This window comes from Carettochelys insculpta, chromosome 7 (assembly GCF_033958435.1).
Source record: "Carettochelys insculpta isolate YL-2023 chromosome 7, ASM3395843v1, whole genome shotgun sequence".
Taxonomy (NCBI): domain Eukaryota; kingdom Metazoa; phylum Chordata; order Testudines; family Carettochelyidae; genus Carettochelys; species Carettochelys insculpta.
The window spans coordinates 30,105,927-30,124,652 of record NC_134143.1 but is presented as its reverse complement, the minus strand read 5'-3'; the positions used below and the strand labels follow the sequence as shown (position 1 = coordinate 30,124,652).

The following is an 18,726-nucleotide window of genomic DNA, read 5'->3' as shown; positions in this document are numbered from 1 at the left end:
TATAATATGAGAATATATTTGTCAGTTCAGTTGATCAGTCTGACTGCCACAGTGAATGATTTTTAAAAGTATTCATTGATTAATTTTAAAATGGTAACAAATTTGTCAGATTATCTGATAAATAATATTCAACCACCTATTTGAAATTCCCCCTTATGAAATATGGCTGATGATCCTGACCTCCCTCATGAGGTGTTGTGAAGCCTGAGTAGCTAATGTATGAAAACTTTATGAGCACTACTTAGTATTATTTCTTCGTCTTTTTTCAGGATTACAGAACACAGCAATTCCAGTGTGATGGTCACCAATAAAATCCAATGAGTTTCCCACTTATGCTCCTCTGCTACCCAATTAAAATCTCTTTAAGCTTCTCACCTATAGTGGCTTTATCCTCAGACCAATGAGCAGCAGCTTTTAACCTCCTGCTGCATTTGTATTGTTACAAAAAATAATGGGAGAATTTGCACACATCTCTCATATTTCTTAGCTAAGAAGTGTCTCATGAGCCAATAGGGGACAACTAGTAATTAGCTAGTGACAGAATTGTCTGTAATTCTTCTCATTGATTGGTTTCCATTATTGCTTTTAAACAAATATTTGAGACAATTAAAATTCCTGTGCAAACTTGTATGTTGAAATTTTATTCAGCCTATGTAATACATATTCTTTAATTTGGCCCTTCTTAACTTTTTGTTGTATCATGCTTCCTAAATTTTGTGGAATCATTTAATAAAAGGAATATTTGATACAGGATGCCTGATTGCAAATAAGTGTAGGAAGTATAAAGTTTGAAACATTGGGCTGTTGATCTGAAAATCCTTGCGTGATTTGCAGCAGGTGCACGAGTATTTTGTGTTCTGATACAAGTGTGGATACATGCCTTCAATGGGCACAGTTAATGATAAGCACAAGGCTTTGTTCTCCTCACTTCCTGGTATTATCTTTTAAGTCCCCCTTCTTTGGAAAAGCACTTAGTAAAAGAGAGGAAGGCATAAAGAATGAATATATCAGGCTAAGTACACACTACCGCTTATATAGGTATACATTATGTTGCTCAGGGGTGCAAAAAAGCCACTTCCATGACCAACACAAGTTACACTGACGTTAGCACCACTGTGGACAGTGCTGTCAGTAAGAGAGCTTTTCACCTCAACACAGCTGTTGCCATTTGCACGCATCAGGTAATTAAACCGATTTAGAGTGTCAAAACAAAAAGCACTCAAGTAGCACTTCAAAGACTAGCAAAATAGTTTATTAGGTGAGCTTTCGTGGGACAGACCCACTTCTTCAGACCATAGCCAGAGCAGAACAGACTCAATATTTAGTCTGTTCTGGTCTGGCTATGGTCTGAAGAAGTGGGTCTGTCCCACGAAAGCTCACCTAATAAACTATTTTGCTAGTCTTTAAAGTGCTACTTGACTGCTTTTTGTTTTGATAGTGTATAGACTAGCACGGCTTCCTCTCTGTTACGATTTAGAGTGTGTGTACTAGCAGTACTATAGCAGGGCAGTTGCACTGATGCATAGGCTGAAGAGATACATCTTTGCTGAGTTTACATGGCTTTTCTCCTGTCTAGCCTACATGATTTACCTCTTTTACCTACACATCTTATGAGCTATGACTGGAACTTGTATGTATCTATTATAGGCTCAAAATTGCTCAGTTTTGTGTAGAAGGGGCAAGTGGCATGTCCTGCCCCTGACCATCCCTCTGCGTCCTGGGCCCGGACATACCCATGCCTGAACTCCTTAACTTTTGAGTTCAGTTGCTCCTGGCTGCATGCAGGGTGTCCCTGGGCAGCCAAGCTGGCATCCAGCCGGGCAAATGTGACCGCATTTTGCCACTTCCTAGCTGTCTCCTGTAGGACCTCCTGGTCCCACCACAGGCTGAGGAGGTCCAGAAGCTCTGACTTGGTCCAGGATGGGGACAATTTTTTTGTGAGCGGAGTGGGCTCCTGCTCCCCCTCTGAGGGCTCTGTAGGTGGCCCCTTGGACTCACATGGGGCTGGCTGGTGGCCATGGCTTTGCTCGTGGTTGCAGGGTTGGCCGTGAGGGCGTGCAGCAGGAGGCTTGTGCCTTTGCTGCTAGCATGCTCTCAACTTCCTGCTACAGGGTTTCTGGGTCCCTGCATCTTTAAACGTGGCTGGATGCAGGGAACATAAAGGTCTGCTGATGCTGGCCAGGGCATCTCTGCACACCAGCTGGCTGGTGCCATGGAGGCAGCCTCTTTTGAAAGAATGGCCTGCGGAGCATCTACACACATTTTTTTTCAGAAGTTTTTTGGAATAAGTTGCTTTTCCTGATCCGGGACTGGAAGTGCACCTCGAAAAAAAGCACCAAGTTTTTTCAATTTACTTTTTAAAGAACTCATTTTGTGTATTGACACTCTGTGGGATCTTTTGAAAGAGCCCCAGCTCTTCTGGAAGACCTTGCTAGTTTAGACACAGCCTGAGGGTCCTGGTTCCTAAAACCAAGTCAGATGGAATCGCCTGAGGAGGGAAGTGGGGTTGGGGCTTATAGTGTTGTGTAAACATACCCTTAAGAGATGGTAGGTAAATGATTTAAGGGTGAAGATAGCATTGTTCATGATTAGATTTGTCAAAGTAGGAAAAATGTCACTGATGCTGTGATCTTCCCATTTGTAGAACCCTACATGGATGTAAAAATGTGGCTCCATATCTGATTCACCACTGCTGGAAACAACATGCATCCAATCCGCAATCCGCTCCCCACCTTTTATGTGTATCTGCATCTGTATCTTGCAAGCAGCAAGCAGTTTAACAGTGCTTCACTTTGCAGGAGTGTCTGTGTGTGTGAGTATGTGTTCCAGGGATGCTTGTCTTGCTGTCCCACCAGAGGCTCCTACCGGGGAGCGAGACAAGGACCTTGCTCTGACTTTTGTCCTCTGCAGGAGCAACCCAACTCCACTCCTTGGTAGGCGCACCTGGTGGAGCAGAGCGGCACAAGCACCCTGCCCTGACCACCCTTCTCTGCATGTTTGCCCTGACCCTGATGTTCAGTAAGTGCAGAACAGGTTGGAGAGGGAAAAGCACCCTTGAAGAACCCTTTTGTAGTATCTGCATCTGCTCAAATGGCTGCAAAAATTAATTATGGATATCCATTGTATTGCAAGAGTGTTCTCCTTTGTCCATGACTTGTCTTTGAATTCATAACTCATCCTGCATTGGTAGTTCCTGTCTCTTCTGCCTGAGTCTAGCTTCCTGCTCTGTGTGCATGGGGCTGCAGCAGTGCTCAGGTCTGCCCCATGGGGAGCAAGAGGCAGCCAGGAAAATATGAATTAATTTCACTATGACCTTGTGCTCCAGGTCACAGACGCATTCACTTAGTTTTGTCCCATCTGACCTTCCCCAGAATGACTAAGAGGCAGGTCAGCCAAATCTGAGCTGTGCTGTGACCCCAGGCACTAGGTCACAATTGTGGGAGTGGGGAGCTCCGTGTACCAGGAAAGGAGCTGCTGCTACGGATTGAGTTCCGGCCAGGCTCGCCCTTCCAGTGACTCCTCCCATTTACACATTTTTATCAAAATCACAGAAGTGACTTGCACCATTTTTACTGTGACTGTTCTGTGATTTTCTTTTTAATTTAAAAATGCTGTGACAAATCTACAACCTTTCTCATATAATTAAGGCCTTACCAAATTCATGGCCATGAAAAAGGCATCACAGACCATGAAATGTGGCCTTTTGTATCTTTATACTATACAGATTTCACAGGAAAGACCAACATTTCTCAAATGGATGAGTGCTCCTGGCCCACAAAGAAGTTGTGGGGGGCTGGGGAGGGTGTTGGTCATGATGTTCCATTTTCACATCTGCACTTCCTTCAGAGCAAGGTGGTTGGAGACCACTGGCTGTTTGCTGGGTGCTTCAATATAGTCATACTTCTTGTAATAGGTACTAAATGTTGTTCACTTATCTTTTTCTTCGAAAGGATAAGTATGTTCTGTAGAAAAGAAATACAGTAAGTCTGAAGAAATGAATGAGGATCATGAGTTTCGGGAATTTTTTGGCAGCAGCAATTCTATGTTGGTTTAGCTCTTTGCCAGCCTCACAAATACTGCTAAAAGTATGCAAGTGTGCAGATTCAAAGCACTTTTCAATTTATAGTTTACAATATCCCTGGGAGGTAGCTAAGTACTATTTACCTATCTTATAGAAAGATGAAAAGAGGTACAGGAAGTTAAAAGTAGAGAGTGAGGCTCCAGTTCTCTAAACCAGGACAGAGTGCAGTGTCCCCCCACCAACCTGTCTAATGTAATCCAAACTGACAGAAATTTCGGTTATATTCACATGAGGAAAAAGAAAACTTTTGGCAGGTGTAAGAAAATGAGTATGTAGAATGTAAAAACCTTATTAATCGGTCCATACATTTGAACACATACAAGCGGGTCTGTCCCATAAAAGCTCATCACCGAATAAATCATTTTGTTAGTCTTTAAAGTGCTACATTTCTGCTGTTTTGTTTTGTTGGAGTACAGACTAACAAGACTACCTCTCTGTTAACACAAAAACAGTAAAATATTTCAACATTTTTAATGACATGGACGAGTCTGAGAACCAGCAGCTGCTTGTGCTGCGCCACTTACAAAACTTCACCCCGCCCAAGAGGGCTTGTCCCCCACTTTGTGCACTCCTGCTCTAAACTAATCCACAGAAGACCTTTGTGCCTATGCAGAGCTCCATTTACTTGAATGGCATTGCGTGGGGAGGCAGGGGTCTGTTCAGGTGCAGGTTTAAAGTCCAAATCAGTAGTTGTGAGTGGAAGAGAAATTTTGAGTCTTGACTCTGTCCAGTGCTTTACAATTTTGACTTATAATACTTCTTTCTGCCATTAAAACTGTCAATGTTTTGGACTTTCATACAAAAATATGCAGCTACACATAAAAAAGTGCATTAAATCAAGCCTGTCTAAGGGGGACAAAACCCTGGATCTCCAACCTCCCAGTTGTTTTCCCAAACCAGCTGACTATTGCACACACTCTACTAACATTCCCTCTAATTTTTTCCATCTGTGGACAGAATAAATTTTGTTATGTGCACCAAGGCACGTGCAGATGTACATCACCAGCTGAACATATAATGCCCACTTTGGGTGGCTGTGGGCGCTCTGCTAATCAGCTGGGTGGCACCTGAATCTCTTGTCGGCAGCCACGAAAGCACTCAGCTTACACGGAACACTTCTCTCTACCACTGTTCCGAAAATTCTGTAGTAGCTTTATATAAAAAGTGAACTTAGTTCAACATCAGAGACTGAAGATGTTCCACTTTAGAATAGGGGGACCATCTGTCCTGTTTTGGGCAGGACAGCCCCATATTTGGGGTGCCTTCCTGGCATCCTGTTTTATTTTAACAAAGAGGCTAACTGCCTTGTATTTGCAAGGCTGCTGGGAGCACAAAGGCCTTGCACCGCCTGGCTCCCGGGTCCCTGCAGCTTGGGGGAGCTGGAAGACTGACGAGCGCCGCTGTGCCTGACTCTGGGCTCTCTGCCGCTTGCAGGAGCCAGGTGCAGCAGTGTAGGTCAGTTTCCTGGCCCCCATGAGAGTCTGGGAGATGGGAACCAGGCAGCAGCTGGGACCTTGTGCTCCTGGCTCTCGTTGGCTTTCAGGAGCTGGGAAACTGACAGCGCCACTGTGCCTGGCTCTGGGCTCCCTGCCACTTGCTGGAGCAAGGTGCAGCCAGTTGCCAGGCGCTGCAGCACCAGGCAGCTTCCTGGCTCCTGCAAGTAGAGTGGAGCTGGGAAACTAAGCAGTGCTGATGCACTTGGCTCCAGTCTCCTGGCTGCTTGTAGGAGTTGGGAACTGGACTGGTGCATCTTCCTTTCCTCGCTCCCCATGGTTCCGAGAACGGAGAGGGTCATGAGCACATGCAGATCACTCAGGGGGTGCAGCTGACTCCAGTGCCTCAAGGCATGGGGCAGCTGGGAACCACAGCTGCCCCCTGCAGCTAGGGAGCACCCTAGTATTTAGCCTATGGGAATTTAGTCACCCTACTTTAGAACAGAAGCAATGGTCTCAAGTTGCAGTAGGGTAAGTCTAAAATGGATATTAAAAAAACTTTCTTCCATAGACGGGTAGTGAAGCATGTGAAAAGGTTACCTAGGGAGGTTACAGAATCTCCATCCTGAGAGGGCTTTTAAGGCCTAGATTGATAAAGCCTTGGATGATTTAGCTGGGGCTGCTCTCAGTGACCTCTTGAGATGTCTCTTATTAGTGATAGAAAAGGCCACTGTTCAAAATCTTTTTTTCCTACCTCAGGCATTGGACCCAGGTCTCTCACTGCCTTGGTGAACGTTTTAACCACTGGAATGAAAACTATTATCTCCTCCAGCCAGCTTTCTGAATGGCAGTTTATCACAGAAGTGATTCAGGCCCCACAGACAAGACAGGCACTCCACTAATACTTTCCGCTGGTTTGGGGTTTGTACTGGGGGGTCTTAGTTGGGAGACAGCCAGTGAAGCAACAACATGCATGTTCACAGGCTAAAATTTCAACATTAAGGGACATTTGTCCCTACAAATTGGAGTCACTTAGCCAATGGAGGCACCTACAGGATTTGGCAGCAGCTGAAGGGGCAGTTTTGTAGCCTACAGGGCAGTCTAACTCTGTGACTTAGGTGCCTAAGTACCTTTGTGGAATCTGGGCCCCCCAGAGGGAAGAAGCTGACCAGTTGCTGAGAGTTTTCTGGCTAGCTGGCAAAGCACAGGCCAAGGCCACCTTTTGCAGTTACGCTGAGGCCTCAGCGCCCGGGTGCAGGAGCATTTTGCACGCCCACTTCCCCCTTCCCAAAGGGGAGAGAAAGAGCCTATACCAGCTCCCCTCGTCCCCCAAAGGGAACAGCCGGTGCCAACCTCGGTAGCCACACAAGCCATTTGCTCTCTTCCTTCTTGGAGGGTTGTCGCGCCCGGGGGAGCCAAGGCTAGAGAGAAGGGTGACAGGCACCCGAAGGGTCGGGGCGGGTACAGAGGCAGCCGGCGGCCTGGCCCAGAGACCAAGGCAGGCCCCGCGCGCACAGGGGCCCCCTGGGGCCAGGGAGAATGCAGAGCCCGCGCAGGACCCACCCTGCCTCTGACGCGATCAGGCGGCGTCGCTCCCTCGGCTGGAGGCGCTTCCTGAATCGGCCCGAGGCGGCGTCCCGCGCCAGGCCCAGGCAGAGGCGAAGCGGTCCCGCTTGCCGGCCGGCGGCGGCGGCGGCTCCCGCGCAGTGATCGCGGCCGGCCTACTGTCCCGCTCCTCCAGCGCGCCGTGTTGGGACGCGGGTCTGGCGGAATGTATCGGGGACTCTCCTAGTGCCTCTGCCTCCTCCGAAGAGCCCGCTGCCCCCATGGACAAGCAGGGGCCCAGGGCCGCAGCGCGCGGAGATTTCTACTGGCTCCGCAAGTTCGTAGCGGGAGGTAAAGGCTCCTCTCCCACCGTCTCCGCGGGCAGAGGCTGGGCTGAGAGTTGAGGCACCCGACAGCCCATCGGGGGAGTCCCGAGAGGGGCTCTGCGGCACTGGACTTTGCTCTCTCCGCGGTGTGGCCAGCGAGCCCAGGATACAAACGGGACTTGAACCCCTATCGGCTGCGTTCTGGGTCCCAGGGGTCTCCTGGACACCGGGCGGGGGCGGGGAGCAGACAGACCCCGCAGGCAGCAAGCGAGTACGTTTGGCCCAGGAAAGCCGTGGTGTTTGTCGTGTGGGGGAAAAAATAAGCGGCGTTCATTTGAACCACCTCACAAACCGTGTGCTGTCCGGCCCCTGGTAGGGGAACCCTGGCTGCTGGGACGTTGAATGACTTGTTCAAGGTCACGAGGCAGAGCTAGGTGTAAACTCCAGGCCCTGCTCTATTTCACAGGCACCTCAGTTATCGTGCAACCTTCCAAAGCACTGCCAAAAATGCCAACTACTTGCTAGTGAAAATAGTTAACATATTAACATGAGTTTACCCTAAGGGCGTTAGCAACATCTAGTAGGGCTTCTTTTGGGGTGGCAAAAGAATATGTTCTAATAGTAACAGAGAGGAAGCCATGCTAGTCTGTACACTATCAAAACAAAAAGCAGTGAAGTAGCACTTTAAAGATTAGCAAAATAGTTTATTAGGTGAGCTTTCGTGGGACAGACCCACTTCAGATATTTTTCTTTCATAACTACTACCAAGCCAAAGAAATGAGATAAACTGCCTTTTAATGCCTTCCCTAGGATGATTAATAGATTTAAGGATTGTGAAAGTCTGTTTAGAAGCAGGACCCTGAAAGTTATTAAAAAATACCTTCTAAATATAAAAACATGAAGAAATTTCAGAGACAACATGGCTTTAGTAATGTCTCTTTTAAGCTTTCCCCCTTGAATACTGGATCTTTCTATAGACATTGTCAGGAGAATACAGAACTAAATAGTAGACTTTTTATTATTATCATTATTCCTTAAAATGAAAAGTGGCTTTTGAGGGGACAGTTACATCTTGTTTAATTCATACACAGCTCCTCACCTAATTATTATTATTTTGCTAGTTTTTAAAGCGCTACATGACTACTTTTTTGTTTTCCTATTATATACATTTCTGAATCAGAGAGGATCATTATTGAAGTTATAACCAGATGCTAAATGACAAAACAGCCTCATCATCATTTAGGAATTTTTCTTTTTTATGTAAATCAAATATATTGTAAGCGTAATTGCAACTTCTGAAAAATAAGGCTATTAAAAAAAAGAAAGGAAAAGGGGGAAAATATTAGAAAACACTCAGTAGAGAAAAGATAGACTTACTTCCCCAGACAGGTTGGTCCTCAGCTCTCAGCACTTTTTGTATAGTGTTAGGAGTATCTTTCTACTTAAGTTTCCCAGACTGCAGTCATCACTATAATATCTTAGTTTCTAATTGTTCTATATGTATCAAATATTACTGTTGAACCAGCACAAAGTTTAATCACAGAAAGAAAGCAGTCAGGATGACAGAGAAACTGAACTCTGTAAACCCTTTAAAAGAGTATGGGAAAGTTAAAATAATTTGCTATATTACTGAATGAGGTTGGGGTGGGGACATTCAACAGCTAAGAAGTAGTAACAGAGAGATAGCCATGTTAGTCTATATAAGAATGGCCTTTTAAAAAGGGTGAAGATTGATTTTACACGTTAAGATTTTTAGGATTTTAGAATAAATATCTTTTTCCTAATAATGCAAGTGTATTTGCTTTTTAAATATGTTAGTTCCTGAGGGGAAAACATTGTTCCATTTAAAAAAGAAAATACAGTGGCAAAATATTTAATTTAACTATTGACATGATTAACTGTCCCTTTTACTGTTGTTGTTGGTAAGGTATTGCAGGATGTTGTGCCAAAACAACCATTGCACCATTGGATCGAGTAAAGATTTTACTGCAAGCTCATAATCACCATTACAAACACCTAGGTAAGATGTCTACATTTTTGAAAATTCTAATTTTGTGCTATTTGGGAAAGTAGTGGCACTCACCCAAATAATTGCTGTGAACAAAAGTGATGATTTGTCAGACACCTGGTTTTTATGAGCAAAATGTCATTGTCTTGCTTGCTTAGGCAGGTTTGCACCCAGGCCACTGTAATTACTGCTGAGATTGTTTATCCCAGACAAATTTTCATTCAAAAATGTGTTTATAAACAACAGGATTTTGCAAACCTTATCCATATGTGTAACAACTCTTAGTGGAGCTATTCATGTGACTAAAAAGTGCAGTATTGGGCACATCATTTAATTTTTTTCTAAATTATTTTGTTTAAACTCCAAATTAACAAATTTTAAAATTATTGTACAGAAAAAGTTGTAACACTGCCCTCTTCTGCACATGATTGGAATCATTGCGTAGATAATGCCTGGATATTTTTGCACAATGTTTTTGAGTTACAGACACGAAGGAATGTATAATCTTGAATTTACTTCTACATGTAAAATACCAATTATAAAATCAAATTAACTTAGACAGTCAATAAATTTTGTTTAAAAATCACATTTGAGGAGGATAAATGCCAAGTTATAATACAGTATTGCAATTATTGTGCTTGTATTTAATTTGATGTACTGCACAATAAAGGAATGACTGGGACACTTGGCTGTGCAATAACAGAGTCATATAAATGCATATTTGAATATGAAATCTAACAGTCATCAGCTGAGATCTGGATGTTTGAGTCTAATATTCTTTTTATCCTCTTCCTTTTTTTAGAATGTGCAGTTATCAGTTTATACATCCAAATCAAATTTCACCCTAGTGTGGACGTGTGATTGATTCTTGAGTATCAGGAATTATTTACAGTTGAATTGAATGCACATTCTAATTAAACATTCAGGGGGGAAAAAAAGCCACCCTGCAGAGAGGGGTAAATAAGGTTAGATAGATAGATATAGAGGAGAACACGGTACATAGGTCCAATTAGCCAAATCCCATGTTTAATATTTATACTGTCTCTTAATGTATGAAGTTCAAGATATGTAAACCACATTACATGTATCTTTTAAAATAAAAAAATTTCAAATGGTTATTTTTTGAGGGTGAGGAAGGAAATTCCGACTATGTCAAAAGCAGTGCATTTTTTGTGATGGTACTTACCGGTACTGAGTATCCTCACCTCAGCAGCCCCACTTAAGGATCCGGGGTGGAGGCTGGGGGAACCGGATGAGTACCAGCTCCTGTTTTGGTTTTTTTTTGGTTTTTTTTTTTTTTTTAAAACAAAAAAGGCACTGGTCAAAAGTATTTGTTCTCACGAAAGTTGTAGCAAAGTATGAATTTCTAAAATATGAAACAGTTTTGTGAACAGGAAGAATAATTCCCTTGATGTGTGAAAAATGTCATGCTTTTCGTTTGAATCGCTAAACAAAATTTTAGATTTTAAAAATCACATTTGGGAAGAGGACAAAGATAAAAGATTTCAATGCAGTGAGTAAATATTTGTTAAAGTCAGTATTAAAAATTTCATCTGAATATGAAAAAGTTGACATATTCCTTTGCAAGTTATGTTTACACCTAACAGAAGAGATGGGTGAAAATATTTAGTTTTTGAAATTTGTTCAAATTTCATAGCAACTGTTTATAAAAGAGTGGCTTATAAATATCCTCTTAACTGGGAATTGGGAAGACTAGGTATAGTTCCTGGCTCTGCCACAGTTTCACTATACAGTCTTGGGTCAGAGATTTCTCCGTAATTCAGTTCCCTATCTGTAGAAGTGGGGAAATGAGGCTTCCTTTTCACAATACCGCTCTTGTTTAATAAATTCATTAATGTAAGTTAGGTGTTTATATACCAGTGATGGTGATTTCATATTGAAGTCTTTGCAGAGTTGTTTTCTATTTAAACTTTGTAGTCAGTTGTTTATTCCCTGTTTGTGTTTTACACAGCAGCAGTGGAAAAAATGTAAGTTTTTAAAAGTAGGAAAATGATTGTAAAACCATAAATACGGACAGACTCAGAGGCAAATGTAGTAAATTAGTAATAGACTAGAGTTAAAGTTATTGATGTTCTTTTTAACTCGTGCACTTTTAGGCTATGGTTACGCTGAGGTTTCTACTTTGGGATACAAGTGTACCCTGAAATAGAAACCCTGCAGCCAAACACCTCGTTGTGTGAGGGGTGGTGGGAAGTTCAAAATAGGCACTTACTTTGAATTTCAGTGCCATGTCACCCGCACTGAGTTCAGAATAAATTACGTCAAAATAACTTATGCAATGCACAGTGCAAATTGCATAAATTATTTCCAGATTGGGCTTCCATGTAGCTCTAGCCTTACTGTCCAGTTTTACAGTATTTCTCTGGAAGGATGGTATTACATGGAATAGGTCTCCCTCCTACTGGGTCACATTTCCTCAATTAATGGGGCATCATGGATTCATTAGGAGTTTCTACAGCAGCTGAGTGTTTAGAAGTCTGGTAGAAATAGGCCCAAACCTTCCTCCCTTTGACTGCGTTTATGCATTGAAAGATAGTTTTCTGCCCTCCACGCTTACAATGAAAGCCACGTGAGATGGCCTTAGTTATATGGATACTGTTTTATTGTCAGTAATACCTGCTTGAATATTTTTTCATTGCAACTCTGTTAAATATCTTTTTTTGTATTGATGACAGGAGTGTTTTCTACATTGTATGCTGTTCCAAAAAAGGAGGGCTACCTTGGGTTTTATAAAGGAAACGGGGCAATGATGATTAGAATATTTCCATATGGTGCAATTCAGTTTACGGCATTTGACAAGTATAAAAAGGTAGCTTGATTTATTTTGTTTCCTTTTATGGCTAGAGTGAATATAGTTTTAAAATGATAAAATAACAGTAAAATTATGACACTAACTAGCTCCCTCTTTTTCACATTGGTCTAAATTATTCATTAATTTATTCTTTTATAAAGGGGAACAAAAGCGAGAATATTTCCATTTTGATGTGAGGAAAAACTGTTCAAAATTTTAGTTTACTCTATTTGTCTTGTTAAGAAAAAACTGAAATATTTTAAAACATGAAACATTCTTGAACCTGTTACTGGCCATTGTGCTGGAAAGGGGCCCCTCCTGTAAAAAATGTAGTGACTCCATATAAAATGAGACCTCTCTTTGTTCTCTTTAGTACTGGATAGGAAGGTTTATTACTTTATACAGTAAACTCTTTCATATCTGGCAGCCCGGGGACTGGGAGGTTGCCTCATATTAAAATATTCTGGATAATAGAGAGGTATACCTAGCAATGCATAACACTTCAGAAAAACAAGATATTAGATATTAAGAAACAAAAATATATGCAGAGTACTTTATTTACCAACAGCAGTAGTATTGTACACAATAAACTTATAAGCTCTGTCTACGCTACCTTCACCTTTCAAAAGGGGAATGCAAATGAGGGAGTTTGAAAATGCAAATAAAGCACTGATTTACAAATCTCGTGCTTCAATTGCATACTCTCGCGCGATCATGTTTTTGGAAGAGACTTTTTTTTTAAAGCAAAAACAGCCATGAAGATTGGGTTCTTTCAAAAATAAACCCCGTTTTCTAAAGATCCCTTCTACCTGAAACAAAATAGGAAGGAGCATTCTTTCTAAAATGGGGTTTATTTTCGAAGGAACCCCATCTATGTGGCTGTTTTTGATTTCAAAAAAGTCTCTTCCAAAAATGTGATTGTGTGATATTATGCAAATGAAGCCTAAGATATGTAAATCAGTGGTTGATTTGCATTTTTGATCTCCCTCATTTGCATTCCCCTTTTGAAAAGGTAATGTAGTGTAGAGGCAGCCCTTCTGCATTTGCTGTATTCATTTGTGTTTACTTTCACTTTACTGTACCTACAGAAAATGTAACTAAAATTTACTTATGGTTAAAATGTCAGTTATTTGAGAGTTTTGGATGAGAGAATGCTAGATATGAAAGAGTTTACTGTAAATCAGATAGTTCATTTACATTTAAAATATTTTCTGTCAGGGCTTGTGAGGCCTTTGTTTGACCTGCACCATGTCATGAGGTGTAAAAAATTGGATCTGCAAGATAAAATTCAGTGTTTCAGGATCCTTTGGGATCTGTGAATTTCTTTCCAATGTAGTGCATTTACTCCCCCTATAATAGTGGATCTTAGATATTAGTATGTGTCTAAGTAAGTGTTGTTTATAGTGAGTCAAATTGTGCCTTTACTATTGAAAAGTAAGGCTTCAAGGTTTATATCCAACTTGCATTGAAGCCAGTGGAATAACTCCAGTTGATTTCAGTGGGAGTTGAGTTGGTCCCTGAAAGTAGCTGTGAGAGCTTCCTTCTTAAAGGAGCAAATTCCACATGGCAGACTATTTGGGGGGAGGAACTTATTGTAGCCATTTTCAAATATTTAAATATTAATTTTTCCATTGAAACTGCATATTTTCTCTCTGGTAGCTGTGAATAGTTTAGGAGAATTTTAAGTGTCCAGTCTTCTGAGTCCAACACATTTTTAAAAATATTTGTATTTTATGTTGCAAATTTTATGACAGTATCTGCAATATTTCATGGCAGGAGGGCTTAAAGATGCCAGACACCAGAGGCCAAATTAAGAGGTTTTTCTTCTTTTATATTATATTCCTCCTCAGATAAATTCCTGTTGATTTATAATAACTTGAAAATGGAGTGTAGGTCTTGAGAGTAGACCCTAAACTTAGTTTCAGAATCTGAAAATTCTGCTCTTGTTGGTTGCAAGACAGTTAATTATCAACAGTTAATTTCTTATTAGGAATATAATTGTCACACAATACTAGATTATGCCAGTAGTCCACTTCGTTTAGAATCCTTTGTCTGTGAACGTTAATAAATTGTTTACAGGAAGGGGTAAGAAGTTCTCTAGTGCGAAGATATGAAGTAATCTGCCTAAGAGGGTAGTTTCTTCTTAACCCTCATCATTTGTGTGGCTTATGCCCACATAGACGAGGATTTATATCCCTTTCAAGATTCTTATTGTTTCTTTTAATCATTATTAATATAGCATGGGATGTTCTTGCTTACATACATTTCCAGTCTGTTTTTCAGTCCTGCTAAGCATTTGGCTTCAATGAACACTTGAAGCAATGAGTTTCACAGGTGAAGTTTGTGGTCTGTGGGAAAATTATCTCTGTTTCTCAAATTTAATTTGGTTCCTTTTCAATTTTACTGAAAATCTCTTTGCTCTGTGTTAGGAGGGTGTCTCATCTTTAATAGGAAAGTCAAATTTTTTCAGTCTTACCAGTCTACATTTGCTGATTTATAAAAAATATTTTCAGTACTGTGGTATAGCTAACAAATGAGGAATATTAAAAGATTACCGAGAAGTGCTCCAATTTTGAACAGAAATTCAACGTTGTGGTTTTCATTTGTAATGTCATATAGTTGCTAATACACACCTTGAAATAGTAAGTATATTTGTGGTAATGTCTGATATAATTTCTTATCATATATCATGTGACTTATTACTGTTATAAAACTTTTATACTTTGTAGCTAATAAAGGAGGAGCTTGGGATTTTTGGACATGTGCATAACTTACTTGCTGGATCCATGGCAGGTACATATTTATTTTCACTTTCAAACACCATCTATTTTAAAAGGTAATGGGGTTGGGGCTTAAGTAATGTTTCTGGAAATAAAATTTCATTTGAAATCCATATACAAAAAAGGCCTACCAAAAGACCTGATATGATTAATATTTCCATTGGAAAATTTGTTTTAATTAAAACAATACTTTAAAGATAAAGAATTTAGAATCTTAAATTTTGGTTATGTTAACTCTTGTAAAAACGATATTTTAAAACCTAAGATCTTTAGAAATGTTTGTCCAAATATTTTATAATGACCTGAAAATTATTTTTAATCAAATAAACAGTGCTCAGCATGAAAGTGAGAAAAGCTAAATGAATTTTCATGTCCAAGCTGAGAAAAAAAATAGTGTTTTTAAAAACTCATTACCTTTTAAAAATGTAAGGTAGTTCACTGACATTTATTAAATACGTTTCTTAATTTTCTTGACTTATTTCTGCTTTGGTATGTATAATTAAATATGTTTTTTGAGATAAGAGAGAATTATATATGGTCTGCCATGTTTGTCAAATGAACAAAGTTTACAAGGTGAAGGAAAATAAAAATGGACATCTGTTCTGCATTTCTAGTACGCATGTATGAAGCACCTGCTATTATTACAGTACAAAAACTGTACTCTTATGGGGTTCCCTTGTAAATGTTGTTGTGTAGCACTGAAATTTTATTGCCTGAGTTTACAGCAGTAAAAAAACAGTATTGTACATATACAGTATAGAAAACATTAATTTGCAGTGCAGCATTGGCTCCCCAGCCTGGGTATCATAAATTCATGTTCTGTTATGCATGCAGAAAAATGTTGGAAATCAACATGAAATGGAGAGGAGATTAAAGGAGCTTGGCTTAATTAGTCTAACAATAAGAAAGATGAAAAGGAATATGATTGTTCTCTATCTGTAAAGACCTTAAGGAGCATAAAACAAAGAGGGAGAATTGCTTAAATTAAAGAAAAATGTGAGCACAAGAAAAATTAATTTAAACTGGCCACAAATAAACTTTCTCTAGAAATTAGAAGATGGTTTCTAACCATTAGAGCCGTAAGTGTCTGGAATAGCCTCCTAATAATACAGTGGTGACAGATCCAATATATTTTAAGATAGACCTAGATAAATTTATGAGTAGGATTGTGTGAGGGGGTTGTGTACAGAGTGGGGAGGTGGAGCAGAAGGCTAGGCTTTCTGGCTCAGGGGTCAGCTCCTGATCTTATCTCTTATGTTCCTAAATCATATATTTCTTGTGTCTACACATAAAAGCAGATTGAAAGAGCAATCCACTCTGTCAACAGAGAGCAGCCAGACTGCCCAGCCTTCTCTCTACAGAATCGCTGACCTGAAACTATTCAAACAGGGCTGCCTAGTGAACTTGAATCCCTGTCTGTCAGCAAAAGGGCCCTAGAGCATCTACATTGCTGTTTTGTTTACAGGGCACTGTCGAGGGAGGCAGTGTACCTGAGTGGGGAGAGAGAGAACGCTGCCAGCAGGTGTGCCAGGTTTTGTCAACAAACCACATTTTGCACGTAGATGCTCCATGTTTTTTCCCAACAAAAGCCCAGTTATGCTAGGAAAAACCTCTTATATAGATGTGGCCCAGGATTTCAGCTTCACTTGAAGGGGTCATACAAAAATTTTGTCTTCCCAATGTTTTGATTTTGATTTTTCCCTTTCCCCTAATGCATCAAAGCTGGAGATGGGATACTCAATGAGGTGGGCTGGTGCTCTGAGATGGTATAGAGTCATAGTTTTCAAACTTCATTGCACTGCGATCCCCCTTTGACAACAAAAGTTACTCCGTAACCCTAGGGGGGCCAAAGCCTGAGCACCCTCAAGCCCTACCATCCCAGGCAGAGAGCCTGCATGTAACCTCAGCTCCCTCATCTAGGGCTCAAGCCCTCTGGCTCTGACTGCAGGCAGAGGAGCTCAGGCTTTGACCCTGGACCACAGCAAGTCTAACTACATCCCTGGTGACTCCATTGAAAAGGGGTTATGACCCACTTTGGGGTCCCAACCCACAGTATGAGAATTTCTTGTATAGAGAATCCTTCGTTTTAGATGCCTGGCTGATGGGTACTGCTCATACGCTTAGGTTCAGAGTGATCACCATTTAGAGGTCAGAAAGGAATTTTCCATCAGGTCAGATTAACTTGGATATTAATTTTTTTTGCCTTCCTCTGCAGCATGAAGGGTGTGAGATTGCTTGCTAGATCATCTGGGTATGTCTCACCAAATCAGTTTCCTGCCATTGCTGGGACCTTGGTCACTTCACATTTTGGCTCCTCTTATTCTCTGTCTCACAGAATAGTTTAGTTTCATGAGAGTAGTAATACTTCAATCTAATGTAGGTTATTGGAGGCCTGTGGTGTGTAGGAGGTCAGACTAGATCGTAGTCTACAACCTGTGCCTCCAGAGCCACATGTGGTGCCTTAAGGACTTCTCTGTGGCTCCCAAAACTATAATCGCAGCATAAAAAAAATCCCCTCCTGATTACTATTTTCAATAAACAGTGAAAGTCTAAAACCCCGCAATGAACAATTCCCCCTTTAATATGCACAGTGCATTGTGGGATATGATACTGTATCTGTGTTTTCATCATGTTGCTAATTAAGTCTTGATTTTGAAAAGGAAAAGGAAGGCTGTGGCATTTCTGTTGTGATGGGCAGCACTCATTTTCAGAAAGAAAACAGAAATTAAACAGGAAGTAAAATTGGCATTAAGGGAGTTCAGGAGTGAAAGTCTGGAAGACAGTGGTATAAACACATACATGTACAGTGTGAGGAAATAGAATATGTAAAAAGTTTGTGAACATGTGAAATAGAATATGTAAAAAGTTTGTGAACGTTAAACCGTGTATCACGTAACAACTGTGTTTGTGCTGTTCTTAAAATGGGTTACAAAAAGTACGGTTTGACATTATTTATCAAGGACCCATCTTGTAGTCACATGTATTGAAGCTCTTGAACTACTGAGTTTTCACCTAATTTAAAAAAAAAAAAGGCTCTTCTTGCTGTATTGGTTGCCACCTCCTGGTCCCTTCTGGTTTAAAGCTCTTATGACTCTGAAATGAATGGGTTCTTTGGACCTTCATATTGTTGATTGACTTATATGGTGCTTTGGAATAGCGTCATGGAACCCTACTGGTCATGTTCAGTTTTCTGTCCTTTCTTAAAAAAAAAATCAGTCTGAGTTCTAACAGCTACTATGGTATTAGAAGAAAGAACAGTTGCAAGCTCTGAGTAAAATATGAGGCATGCATTTGTTTTTTTCCAATCAATCCAAAACAGCTAAGGAAGATGGGGAAGGTAAAAATTAGTTCTTATTCCTACTTTTATATGAAGCAGGCTTAACATTCATCAGCATTTTCTACATAGTTATTAAATGGCATTAAATAAGTACGTTTTCTTTTTTTAAAAAAGACAATTGATTTCTGACACTACTGGCTTTAATTAACTTGAAAAGAACCTCATGACATAAAGATTCTTCTCTTTCTCTTCACAAACTGAGCACATAAAAAAAAAAGAAGAGAGGAAAAGACAGGACCTATAAAATCTTAAAAGCTAGCACAGTTTGTTTGGCAAGACTTAAAGAACTTGGCTACTTTTATACAGTGTGAAGTAGAATAAAAGTTTATCTTTCCTGCCCTACACTTAAGGAAAACATGTTATCAAAAGCTTATTCCTTAGTATAGCTCTAGCTGGTCTTTGGA

General features: G+C 40.6%; 1 protein-coding gene across 2 annotated transcripts in view; it reads left to right on the top strand.

Moving 5' to 3' along the window:
* The first annotated feature begins 7,150 nt into the window (after positions 1–7,150).
* Positions 7,151–18,726, top strand: part of SLC25A16 (solute carrier family 25 member 16) — a 28,586-nt gene continuing 17,010 nt past the window's right edge. The window contains exons 1-4 of one of the 2 annotated variants that reach the window (XM_075000224.1): positions 7,151–7,410; positions 9,313–9,405; positions 12,090–12,223; positions 14,935–14,998. In XM_075000224.1, the coding sequence (XP_074856325.1) occupies positions 7,341–7,410; positions 9,313–9,405; positions 12,090–12,223; positions 14,935–14,998 (361 nt within the window). In that variant the 5' untranslated portion in view covers positions 7,151–7,340. Of the gene's footprint in view, positions 7,411–7,448; positions 7,657–9,312; positions 9,406–12,089; positions 12,224–14,934; positions 14,999–18,726 lie in introns of those variants that run through there. The other variant, XM_075000225.1, reaches the window with a different exon arrangement.